General features: G+C 36.9%; 1 protein-coding gene across 3 annotated transcripts in view; it reads left to right on the top strand.

Annotated features, from left to right (window-relative positions):
* Positions 1 to 7,387: 7,387 nt before the first annotated feature.
* Positions 7,388 to 13,769, top strand: part of LOC107742768 (bromodomain-containing protein 7-like) — a 13,436-nt gene continuing 7,054 nt past the window's right edge. For 2 of the 3 annotated variants that reach the window (XM_016555804.1, XM_016555803.1), the window contains exons 1-7: positions 7,388 to 7,536; positions 8,475 to 8,668; positions 8,756 to 8,879; positions 8,994 to 9,051; positions 9,795 to 9,939; positions 10,156 to 10,266; positions 11,394 to 11,551. In XM_016555804.1, the coding sequence (XP_016411290.1) occupies positions 7,488 to 7,536; positions 8,475 to 8,668; positions 8,756 to 8,879; positions 8,994 to 9,051; positions 9,795 to 9,939; positions 10,156 to 10,266; positions 11,394 to 11,551 (839 nt within the window). In that variant the 5' untranslated portion in view covers positions 7,388 to 7,487. Of the gene's footprint in view, positions 7,537 to 8,474; positions 8,669 to 8,755; positions 8,880 to 8,993; positions 9,052 to 9,794; positions 9,940 to 10,155; positions 10,267 to 11,393; positions 11,552 to 13,084; positions 13,197 to 13,336; positions 13,413 to 13,499; positions 13,608 to 13,769 lie in introns of all 3 variants that reach the window. The other variant, XM_016555805.1, reaches the window with a different exon arrangement.

Below are 13,769 nucleotides of genomic sequence, written 5' to 3'. Positions count from 1 at the left end.
CACACACACACACACACACACACACACAAACACACACACAGAGTGTGCCTCCCCCACAGCGTCTCTCATCAGAACAGGCTGTTAAAAAGCCCACTACTTCCATTATAAAGATACATTACAAAAACAGAATAATACATTAAAGAAGCTTAAACATGATATAGCCTGCTACAAAAACAATAAGTAAGCCAAATGGAATATTCATTAGAGTAATTGGATCAGAGAGCAGTGGCATGTGAGCGAGTTACTGGAAATGGATGATGCTGACGATGACAGTGTATCAGATCCATGTGGCAAGTCAAACCTAGAAGTCTATTTGATTTTAGCTTTCATCCTAAATGAAAAACTTCACTGGAATTTCAGAGGACATGAGATGATGCTTCCAAGTTATAGGCATTTATGGTCTGGACCAGTGTTTCCCAACCTTTTTTTAGTCGCGGCACCCTTTGGAAATTTTAACAAACTTGTTTCGGCAGCCGAAATTTCGGTGCATCTCTAATTATTGGCGACATCAGAAATGGATATTATATAATAGATGCTTTTTAAAAAAATCAATTTAAAAATATTAAAAAAGGATTTTTTTACACGGCACCCCTGCTCTCGACAGACGGCACCCCGGTTGGGAAACACTGGTCTGGACTGATCTAACAATATACACCAATCTGCAAACTGTAACTTTAGTATAAATAGAGGGTGGGTAAATGACAGCATTTTAATTTTTATGATTAGAAGTCATATATGATTAGAAGTCATAAACAAACTTTGTCTTTGATCTGTATGTTTAACGAAGAGCCATTCGGCAAGCACATATATCAACGAACACAGAATTCATACAGATCCAGAAATGTTTTAATACCCTACTGTTGGTTTCTATACTGTGTAACTGTGCCTCATGTGAAAATAAATGTGAAAATAAATAAGTCAGGGAGAGAGAATCCCCAAACATTTACGCTGGAAAATGGTAGGTGGCCTCCGTTCATCCCTAATGATTTTGCTTCTTTAAAAAAATTATGCAGATTGTACAGATTTATTTTTACATTTCCGTGCAGTTTTCATACTAGAATGCTGGCATACGAATAGCAGAAAAGTCTATTATAGTATTTCATCTCTGCAATGTCCATCTGTCCTTCACAGCTACAGCAATGAGTCTTTGAACCCACCCTTGGCACTCTAGTTTGGTTCACGGTGCTGGCCAGATAAAAAGATAATCGTTTCCTTTGAGGAGGGCAGGGGATGAGACCAAAATTTCAGTTTAGCCCTTGCTGCAGCAAGAGGAAGCAGTTACTCATGTTTTTCCATTGGAATGTGACTTTGATGTGGTGCATGTGTGTTTTTTGATTGTATGTTCCTATATGAATATCTTTTTATCCTGGCTGAATTAGGTCAAATCTGCCATGAGTTTACAGTAAACCCAAAGGGGTTGTTTACTGAAAAATGAAAATTTACTCAGCCTCATGTTGTTTCAAAACTGTGCGATTTTCTTTCTTATGGAAGTGTGAATTTGATGAAAGTGAATGTGGGCTGAGGCGGTCAAGATCAGAAAAAAGCACCATAAAAGTGGTCCATATGCATTGTGTGCTATCTCTTCTGAAGTCAAATGATTGCATTGTGTGAAGAACAGAGTGATGGTCAAGTCATTATTCACTGAAAATGTTCACTGTATCCCACACTAGCTCTCAAATAAATGACTGTAGCTGCAAGGCATCAAACATCAGACCAGTCTTAACCTTTTTGATTGCAAGGAAATCTTTTTGATTCCATTGTCTACAATATTGAAAAGGACGTTTGTTATTCCCTGAATCACAATTTCTGCCCGATTACAAGATTTTAGATTTTGGAATAACTAGAAAAATGTATATTCATTATATAAATGTTTTAAGATGTTATTAATTTATTTTTCCAGAATAAATAAAAAAAGAAATATATAAATACATAGATACATACATAGTTGAGGGGGTGTCTTAAACATTATTGTACTGTACTGTATTATTGTACTGTACTCTGCTGTATTAAGAAGCACTGCATTAGGACTGATGCTGATGACAACCAATGGCATTTGGTGTTAAATAATATCAGTACACCATTTTTGTAGTACATACAACATCTGTTGTACATTTTTATAATTATGGTGGAGGAGAAGATTAGTCAAAGTAAATAGTGATTTAAATGTTAGTGTTATTGATTGGCTTCAGAAGACTATAGCACATGCGTCTTGAAAAGGCTTTCCTATAGCTCCAACAATACAACATGGCACTAACAATGCCAAAGTCATGGGTTCGATTTCCAGTAAATGCATTAACTCATGATACCAAATGTGTCAAACTAACTGAATTCCCCTTCACTTTCATTTAATGGAAAATATGCCCTTTTTCTTCAAAGAAAAACAAAAGTCCTACTAATTTAATTAAATGATAATCATATATGGATAACAATCCAATTCTACTAGCTCCAAATTCTATACGCCACGGTGAAAGAACCCAGCAAGTCTTGATTTTGTTGTTAAATGGTTGCACTCTATGGATGAATGCTTCTGCATTTAGCCTCAGTTACCACTGCAACTTATGGTGCAGCACAATGTATTAAAAAAATAAGCACAAAATTGGTCTTGATTAATACAAAATATTGATATGATCCACCTTTACACTAAAGGTATTTAAAGCTTCTGTAACTCATTACTATAATGTAATGTTTTTTTTTATCATATCCTAAAACATGGCTACTATAGCTAATAATACATATAGAATATACTATATTATACAATAATATAATTTGTTGTGATCAATAGTTATTAGAAATACAACAGAAAAGGTTTGCTAAGGAAGAATACTATACTGGAAGTCTGCTAAGCAGATTTTAGTGGAAATATGAAGGCAATTGGTGTGGATACAGTGCATTACAATACATTAATACTGTATTAGCATTAGACACTATGACAGCCTGACGAAGGAGAGGAAATCTAATTTTTTGTTCACAGCTTAGGTACGGAATGTAGTGTTGCGGACTGTAATAAAACTCTCTGAAAGTTTAATCCACTATCATTTGATTGGGAACGAGTTAAAGACAGCTTCTCTTGCTGGAGCAGAGTCCCATGTTTGTGAGCCAAGGTAAACTAAAGACTTCACAGAGCAGAGTTCTAAGATTTCATGTCAGCAGAGACAGATAATGCACCATGGGTGCACCTGATGAAGGAGTCTGTCTATGCAGGCTGAAGAGTACCAGACACAGACAGTTACCGTCCTAAGCAGAACCAGGACCCTATAGCTTTAACCTGCCATGCTAAAACAAATCGCTATAAATCTAAAGCCAAGCCCCAGTTACCTCAGGGTGGACTTCCAAGACTTCAAAGAACACCTGGCCAAGAATCCTAGAAATCCACCTGAAGCAAATCCAGATTTTATTCCATTCACTTATGGAACATGTCCAACATACAAAATTAGGGCTAGTGTCATTCCCGATCACAAACAAATAAATGAAAACTATTAGCAGATATATACGGAAAATACACAAATACATGGGAAATAGAAAGCAAATGCTGAACCAGACAAATATATTTAAGCAAGTCAAATGAGTCACAGAACCAGTTCTTAAGGAACCAGCTGAGTAAACAGTGCAAATGGGTTTCACAGTTAAGGGATTTTTGAGAGATGATTGCGTGTATTCTAGTGTGTCAGTGTAACTGATACATAATTGTGCCGTGTCATCCTTCAGGGTGCCTTTCATGTCCAGAGTTGAGTGAAAATCAAGACCAGCCCTGTGTTAGATATTAATGGTAAAATGAATCACCTATTGTACTGTATTTTCATAAAACAGTATCATACTGTATATTTAACAGAATGGCTGTAAATGTACAGCATTTTTCTGTTTTCAGCACGCAAAATTCGTAATACAGTATCAGGCTGTAAAGGCATTGCATTGTGGGATTGATTTCCTTCGTGCTCAATTTCTTTAAAATGTGAGCAGAATTTGAGAGATGATTGCGTGTATTCTAGTGTGTCAGTGTAACTGATACATAATTGTGCCGTGTCATCCTTCAGGGTGCCTTTCATGTCCAGAGTTGAGTGAAAATCAAGACCAGCTCTGTGTTAGATATTAATGGTAAAATGAATCACCAGAACAAATGTGATGATTGTCCCCATGGGTTTGTGGCTGCTTTGATGAGAAATGCATCCAATGGACTGTTTTCAAAAGACATTGAATGTCATTGGCTTGTTGAAGTAAATGAAACTGACCCACCTCATTGTGCTCCTTTGCTTTTGGATCCATCTCTTCAAAGTATGGCCAATATGGTGGTCAGCTTCCGTTAGATTTTAAGCCATAAATGTATCATAAGAGAGCAGGGCTCCATGGTATCACTGCACTGCCTGGAATATAATTCAAAGAATTAAGACCATTTTTGTTTTTATAGAATAACCTGTATTTGAGAGGACGACTTCGTCATCAAAGATGTTGTGGGAGAAAATGTTATTTTACTATTTTGTTTAGTGCTTTTGTGATTTTATTATTTTGTAATTCTATCTTTTAGATTTCAGCTTTATTTTAACTAATTATAGTACTTCAACTTATTTTATTTCAGCTGGCAAGGCAACATTTCTAATTTTCATTTAAGCTTTTGTAAATTGAATTTTTTTCCATTAAATATTTATATTTTATTTCAACTTTATTTTCATTTTATTTAACTTGCAGTTAATGAAAACAATTTTTAATAGTTTTAGTTTACAATAACAACACTGGTATAGAGAGAGTGATCATTTCTTCACACTGATATTTAACAGTCTTTTGTTTTGCACAGTTACACAATGCACACTTTATAGGATGAGCGAATAGAACATCAATGCCATGGCTTAAAAAAATAGGTCTGATTACAATGACAGGATTTATTTCTAACAGTGATTGCTGTAATATTCCTTAATAGTTATTCAAAAGATTCAAAGCAAGAAAGAAATGGCATTACAAAAAGTATGTGATAGAAAAAGAAGATTACGTCCAACAGTCTATTCAAACATTGATAGCTTCCCTCAGGTTTAAGGCCTGTTGCAAACAGATACAGCACAGCTTAAATATGGCCATTAAGGCTGTGTGTGTAAGTGAGAGTGTGTGGCTTTATATGAGCGATAAGAGCAAAGGCAACAGTATATGAGACAGGCTGAGATGAGTTAAATCACATCACAGACTGCCTGAAGAACAGCCTGAGGGAGTTCCAGTGTCGAGATAATGGCAGCTTTTGGAAAGCCTATGCCATACCAGAGAAGGACAAATTGAGGGTCATGGGTCATTTTATACATAAAATGCAGATCTAAATCAAGTAAGTGTTTAATATGTCAGCTAAAAGTGACTATAAATAATAGTTAATGGCTTCATTAAGTAAACTAAAAATCATATGACTTGTAATCCTGATAAATACTCTGCACTGTTCAGATGAATACATAGGTCTAAACTATATCATATACTTCCACTTAACAAAGACCATAGCAGGTATATGTTGTTGTCCTGGATGCATTTATGTTTACTTTCTTATCACGATAAACTTAATTCAAACTTCAACACCAAGTACTGGCTTTGGAAATTTAAACAATGTACACATTAAATGAAAGCCTGTACTATAATATAAGCGGAAACATTGTGTTCTAATTGTTAGAGTAGTGCAGTGTAGTTCATGTGCATTACATTTCTCCACATTTCCTGCATGTAATTCAGATGGGAAAAAAGGAGTACGATTTAGTTATGAGTCCTAAGGTTTTGGCATTGGGACTTTCCAGAAATCCATGCATAATCTGCCACATAAAAGACATGACTAACAAACAGGATTAGGCCATAGTTCAATTAGGACATTTAAGTAGCCTATCTTTTCTAAACGTGCCTTAAAAAAAAAGCATTACTGGTGTGCATCTTGAGACAAATCAATAGTACTAACATATTTTAAGATATGTCAGTGTAAGTTTTACCGTTAAAACAGAACAGACATGCATTTTAGTCTGGGACTATGGCTTAAGCCTTGTTTGTGAAACCAGTGAACTGTCCACACCAGGGCCCATATTCACAAAACATCTTAAGGCTAAAAATAGCTCATAAATCGCCGATTTAGGAGAAAATCTTAAAAATAATGGGCGTGTCAATCCTACATTTTGCTCTAAGAGTAGGCCACAAAGCATTTCAGCACTAAAACTATAGCTCCTAAATCTATGAAACGTTACAGGAGTAGTGAAGAGGACTCACTAAGACCAAGTCACAAACTAAAATGGCTGTTGCCGGTGTTGTGCCCATTTTCGACCCCTGCCAAATTATCTCAAATGATTACCCTCTCTCGTTGAAATCGCTACCTGATTGCCTAACCTAACTCCACCCCTAATCCTAACCCCTCCCCCACACCTAACCTTAAACCTACCAATACTAGGGGGGTAGTAATCTGGCGGGGGTCAGAATTGGGCACAACACCGGAACAGAAACATTTTAGAAACGTTTGACGATAATGAGCTTTTAAAAAGGCGTCGCCTTAATCGCGAGGGTATGACTGTTGTTTTCATTAACAAGTTGGGCAAGAAGTAATAGCTGTTCTTGCGTCCAGTTTGGTTTTCTTTTACGTTTACATGCCTTACTATCAGCCATGATTATTCTACTCTGTTAATTAAAAGGCTGTTTATATGCATATTCGCTAATTGTTTACGAGGAGCACACATAAGAGGCTGACAATTAACTGAACATATACTTGTTTAATTAGTGACACTTAGCCTGCATTTTAAAATCTTTATTTGAATGTGCATATTTTTTTATTTTTAAACCTTTATCTGAATATGGCAACATAATATCGTGCTCTACAATATTTCTATGAATAAATCTCTGACAGAGACCAGCCAATCACTGTGTGCATAGTTAGTGAGCATGCTGACATCCCTTACTCTTAGCTTAAGACTTCTCTCTATTCCTTAGTAAAAGTTTGTCTCAGCAGCTTTGTGAATAGGTTTTAAAAGAAAACTCTTAGCTAAAAACTTTTATATCTATTTAGGAGAACTCTTAGTGGTAAGATAAAATGTTTTGTGAATACGGGCCCAGATCTCTGCTTATGATGCCTCAGTATGCTACTGTGGTACATAGTGTAAAACTGTTAAGCTCGTTTTGTTTGTTGCTCTTACCGGTCTTGGTAAGTTTCGCATTGTGGGACACTGTATTACGTAGTATTTCAACGGCATTTTTTCCTCGGCTCAAAATCGTGTTTTTGCACACACAAAAAAAATGTGTTTTTATATAAAATTTTGACTCTGTTATATTATATTTCACTATTTATTTATGAAACTATAGTCGGTTTATTGTCAAATTAACAAAACAAAACAAAAAAGTCATGGCGCATTAACTGCAAATCACACCGCCGAACATTAGGCGCCGCTGTTTGAATCCTGCGGCTTCATGAGAGGCGTTCTGAAATCTTTACCGACACAAATCAAAGAGCGGACTGGTCAAGCACTGACTTGACTGAACCTTCAGCTTTACTTTAAATTATGGGCAAAAAGCACAAGAAACACAAATCAGAGAAGCACACACACGACGGTAGGTCACACACGATACATTCACCATGCTGGAGAATATTTCACTATAGACTGAAAGCCTGGTTTAAGTTACATTATGAACTCAGATGAGCTATGAAGCAGCACTCAGACTCAGATATTACATGTCCACAACGTGATGTTAATACAGTAAATGTTCTGATTTATATAGAATAACAGGCCTATATGTTTTCTCATTAGCTTTATTTGCAGGCTACCAAGCTGGCTAGCAGTTGTTTTGCTCCGGAAAACTAGCAGCTGTTGCTCAAAACATCAGATTAGTGAAGTCAGCAGCAGAATTAGTTGTAGGTTCTTTTCCATAAATGTCTTAAATCTAAATCCAGATGAAAATGCATTGAGCATCACCAACTGTAATAAACGATAATAATACAAAAATAATTTTGACTTGTTATGTGGTTTTAAAAGAGAGGATATTTCAGACTGATACATGCAGTGGTCTATGAGAAGAGTAGATCTTCTCAAATGAGGGAACTATTTGTTAAATGCATCTGCATATTTTTTATACAGCTGTATATATAGAGTAAATAATGCACAAATTTGTACATAAATCTTCTGTTCTAGATTCATACACATTATTATTTATTGTTAAGTTTTATTTAAATATGTCTGTTCTCATGTCAGATATGTATGTATGCATGTATGTACCAAGAGCTTCTTAAAAACCACAAAAAATTCCTTGTGTGTTTGCGCACACTTGGCGAATAAAGCTGATTCTGATTCTGATTAGTGCTAAAACGATGACACCATAATATATTAATGTTCTCCTAGTTGGTTTTTCTAACAAAAGCCAGAAAAAGAGACACGGGATATACCAGGTGTTCAAATCAGATTCAGTGTATAGCCATGGTAATGAATGGGACAGTATTTCAATATTATATTATATTATTGTACTAAATTACAGTATTGTGTCTGGCCTTTCAGAGCGTCCACTGAAGCTGGTGTTGAAAGTGGCTGGGAATGAGGTCACCACAGGCAGCCCTAGCCTCAAGGGTGTTCACAACGATTCTGTAGATTACGACAAACACAAAGACAAGAAAAAGAAGAAGAAAAAGAAGGACGAGAAGGACAGAGCCAGAGCCAGTCCTCCAGTGTCACCGGTTGACAAAAAGAAAAAGGTGGGATATGAATACTGTGTTTTTGTGCTTTACTTTTGATGTTTACTTGCCTACTACATCCTAATCAATGTTATGTGTGTCTCATAGATGACCAAAAAAAGGAAGGGCCCAGACTCTGTGGATCCAGACTGGGATGAGCAGAGCAGAACTCTTGCTTGCTCCGATGTGTCCCAGGACAAGCCCCTCACCCCCTCACTTGCCAAAATGGAAGGTAGAGCTGCGCACCCTTTCATGGTTTAGAACGGATCTGTTTTAATGATGTTGTTTTGAGGGATTGAGTGCTGGTGCTGATTATTTGTCGGTTATTGCTTTTGTAATTCCTCAGAAAAAGAGCAGACGCCTCTACAGGAAGCTCTGAGTCAGCTCATCCGACAACTCCAGAGGTAGGATTAAACATTGCTAACCTGTGGACAATTTGTGTTTAGACAGGTTGTGGATTTATACATAACTAATGTGCACTAACATTCAATGGTTTTGGGGTTAGTAAGGTTTTTTTTTTTTAGTGTTTTTGAAATAAGTCTCTTTGATCAAAAACAGCAATATTGTGAAATAGTATTACAATTTAAAGTAACTCTTTTCTATTTAAATATATTTTAAAATATAATGTATTCATGTGACGGCAAAGCTGAATTTTCAGCATCATTACTCCAGTCTTCAGTGTCACATGATCTTTCAGAAATCATTCTAATATGCTGATTTGCTTCTCAAGAAACATTTATTATTATCAATGTGGAAAACTGTTGTGCTACTTTTTTTGTGGGAAACATTATACATTTTTTGAGGATTCTTTGGTGAATAGAAAGTTTATAGCATTTTTATTTGAAATATAAATCATTTGTAACATTACTTTTTGATCATCACTTTTGATCAATTTATTGCATCCTTGATAAAAAGAAGCATTAATTTCTTACATATTGACCCTAAACTTTTGAATGGTAGTGTACAACTTTAAAACTGTTCTTTTGCACAACTTACACAACACCTCTGATTCTGCATCAGTAGTCTTTATCTGTGCATCTTATTGGACCTGTGTTGTGGGGGTTATATTCCTGTGGTGTATGATCATAATCCTGTCTATAATTTCTGCGAATGAAAGCCGAACGCTGCTGGCTGCTGTTTATTGCAGGAAGGACCCAAGTGCGTTCTTCTCATTTCCTGTGACAGACCTGATCGCTCCAGGATACTCTCTCATTATAAAGAGACCCATGGACTTCAGAACTATGAAGGAGAAAGTGAAGAAGGAGCAATACCAGTCACTTGAGGAGCTCAAGGTAATATAATCATCACAGCTGTTAACACTAGCACACAAAGTAGTTGAATGATTGAATATGCCAGCTGCCTTAATTTGCCATAGAACATTTGAATTAGTCATAGAACATTTGAATTAGTCATAGAACATTTGAATATTGATTGAGGTAATTTAGACAAAAATACATCCCGTTTATTTTGACAAAATGGTTGACTATGCTGTACTGTTCTCCCAACAGCTGGATTTCAAAGTGATGTGTGAGAATGCTTTGATCTACAACAAACCAGAGACGATTTACTACAGATCCGCAACGAAACTTCTTCACTCTGGCATGAAGATCTTGAGCAAGGTGAGTTGGAAAAACCTGAACAATATTGGAACTTGTATTTCATTTAGAAAGTGTCAGTGAAACCAAACGTGTTTTAACACCAGAGGGCACTGGTGTGCTGTGTACAATATGATGTAGGTTATACCCATTCAAATCTATCAACTGGAAGATAACTAGTCATGGCCAAAAGTTTTGGCAGTGACATTTTGTGTTTTGTAAAGTTTGCTGCTTCAGTATTTGTAGATTATTTTTCCACATGTTTCTATGGTATACTGAAAAACAATGATAAGCATATAAGTTGTAAAGGCTTTTATTGGCAAAAAATATAATAAATCAATATTTACAGTGTTGACCCTTGTTCTTCATAACCTCTGCAATTCGCTCTGGCATGCTGGATATTAGCTTCTGGGCCAAATCCTGACTGATGGCGATCCATTCTTGCCTTATTAGTTCTCAGAGATGATCACAATTTGTGGGCTTCTGCTTGTCCACTCGCCTTTTGAGGACTGACCACAGGTTCTCTATGGGATTGAGATCCGGGGAGTTGCCTGGCCACGGATCCAAAATTTCAATGTAATGACAAGCAAGCCACTTCTTTATCACTCTTGCTTTGTGACATGGTGCTCCATCATGCTGGAAAATGCACAGATCATCACCAGATTGCTTTTGGATCGTTGGAAGAAGTCGCTCTTGCAGGACGTTTTGATACCATTCTTTATTCCTGGCAGTGTTTTTGGGCAGAATTATAAGAGAGCCCCCTCCCTTGGTTGAAAAGCTACTCCACAGAACACTTGCATTTTTTACAACACTACAAGTGTGTCCCATCAGGTAATGAAAAGTTCGACACACACTTGTGGTCTTCATGCTCACTTGAACACTTGGGCCAAATACAGGAAATACGTCATATAAGTGGTCAAGTGCAAAGACCGCAAGTGTGGGTATTTGGACAAGACTTAAGTTTGTGAAAAGTTCATATTTTGGCCAATGAAGCTTTTAGCAGTTATTTAAAATGCATCTGATCACTCTACACAATAATCTAGAAACAATGTGAATGAACACCACAACAGCTTAAGCAGCAAACTTTGCAAAACACTAAATTTATGTCACTGCCAAAACTTTTGGCCATGACTGTATGTGTGTGCTTTTAGGAGAGACTGGACAGTTTAAAGCAGACGTCTAGCAGTCATTCAGCAGAGGATGGAGAGGATGAGGGCGGGACGTTTGACGCTGTCAAAGAGAACTCATCTGTTATGGACACAAGTGACAACTCCCAATCACCCCGTGTAGGCAACAAAGATACACCAAGGTATGAATCATATGTTTCAGTTTTTTACTTATTATCTAGGACTAGTTTGTCTAGAACAGGGGTGGCCAAACCTGTTCATGGAGGGCCTCTAATCTGCAGAGTTTAACTCCAAGCCTAATTGAACACACCTGAACCAGCTAATCAAGACCTTCAGACTCACTAGAAACTTTCAGGCAAGTGTGTCGGAGCTAAACCCTGTCAAATAAATTGCAAATTTATGGTTTTATTTAATGTTCTTGGTGTGAACAGGCTTTAATCCTTCCTTATCATCAAAGGTCATTTGAGTTGAGGGTTTAGACATTTCCTTCCAGTTAGACTGATCCTGAGGTTGCTTTGAAAACTGAACAATTCCATTATTTATTTATTAAATTTTTTTCTCCTGTAGATTTCCTAAAATAATAGGTTATATTAATAACAGGCAGGGTATAAAACACTTGCCAACTGCCTAATGTGAATAAAATTGGCTTTTTGGCCAGTTGTTACTTCATCAACTTTGTGTAACTTCAACATAATACACGGATGGTATAAGAAAGAAATTCTGCTGTTGATCTAAGTGACGTGAGCAAATCAAAGACCCAACATGTAAAAACATCTGTCTCAACATGTGTGTCTTAAGACCTTTTACCTCAGAGGAAAATGTAGGCATTCTCGATAAACCTCTGAGTTTACATTTTCTTTTTCTCCAGAACTCAACGTGGAAACACATTTCTGAAATAGTCCCTGCATTAGGACACCAAAACAAATATACGAGAAACAAAATCATATTGGGTTGTCTTTATGTTTTGATGGGTGCAGTGGAGACTGGATCAGTATCTGATGCTGCTAGAGAGACTATGATCTGTCCTGTTTGTCACAAATAAAGAAAAAAAATCATATTAGAATGATTTCTAAAGGATTTTGTGACAGTGAAGACTTCACAGGAATAAACTATTTAAGACATTAAAATGGAAAAGTTATAACAATTCACGATATTACAGTTTTAACTGTATTTTTAATCAATTAAATGCTGCCGTGGTGAAAAATAGAAGATTCTTTTAAAAATAAAAAGAAAGCTCATTTCAAACCCTGATCATGGATATTAATTGGCCGCCATTAAAGAGAATTGATTCCAGTCATTATTTATCATGTCTGCCTGGAAAAAGGAGTGTGACTGTACATAAATGAGTGATACAGTCAGTAAAATTATTCAAATTAATAATCAAATGCTTCCTTTCACCATTTGTTGTGTGTTTTCTAACTGCGCCGCAATTCACAATAGCTTTGTAAGTGCATTCAGGGCTTCTGCTGCTGTACTCAAGCCAGTGAGACATTCCAGGATGTTGCCGGGGTGTTCATTGGCTTTCTCTATTTTACTCTGTTTTTGTTGCTTGCCTACGTAAATCGGCTTGGCTGCTGCAGTCGCTGCTCTGACTTCAGAGTTAATTATAGACTTGGAATTCATTGCAGGAATGATGTGGCTCATATGTGGGGGATTTGGTCACTTTGAAGGGGTATATATCCAGAATTGCATCAATGCTTGCATTGTTTGTGTAGCAGGGACAGTAAAGATGACGCTAAGAGCCAGGCAGAGAAAGACCTGGAGGAGATCAAGAAGATCGTTGAGGATTCTGGAGGGAAACTCTCAAACAGAAGCCTGCAGTGTGAGGTAAGAGTACAAGACCAGATAGGATGAATCATGTGTTATTGTACATCCCTCAAATGTGAGATCATTCACTGAGGATGTCAGATAACAGTTTATGAAGGGTCACTTTTCTGTCTTTTTTTTGTTTGTTTTTTTATGAGCAGCTGGAGTTTGAGAGGAGGAAGTCTGATGGTTCAACCACTCTGGGCATTCTGAACCCCGCCGACCTGAGCGCTGGAGGTTTGTGACAATGAGAGTTCAAGAAAACAAGCAAATGTTCGACATATGTACAATACAAGTGTACAGTTCATCATGTTTCCATGTTAGATCCAGGATACTGCCCAGTCAAATTGGGCATGATGGGAGGTAGACTGCAGACTGGAATCAACACCCTTCAGGGTTTCAAAGAGGACAAGAGAAACATGGTCACTCCAGGTAATATATATTAACTCTCCATTCATTTTCCCACCAGTTGAATCTCACTTCTGTGTATCAGTCTCAACCGCTCTGTTAAAACCGGGGGCCTGTACCATAAAGCCAGATTAGCAGGCTAGCCAGGTAAGTTTCAGTTTAGTTTGCACCAATCCTGGGTTTTAT

The sequence above is a fragment of the Sinocyclocheilus rhinocerous genome, unplaced genomic scaffold, assembly GCF_001515625.1.
Source record: "Sinocyclocheilus rhinocerous isolate Xijiao unplaced genomic scaffold, SAMN03320098_v1.1 scaffold857, whole genome shotgun sequence".
Lineage (NCBI taxonomy): Eukaryota > Metazoa > Chordata > Actinopteri > Cypriniformes > Cyprinidae > Sinocyclocheilus > Sinocyclocheilus rhinocerous.
The sequence above is the reverse complement of the archived record's forward strand: the minus strand, read 5'-3'. Positions and strand labels throughout refer to the sequence as shown.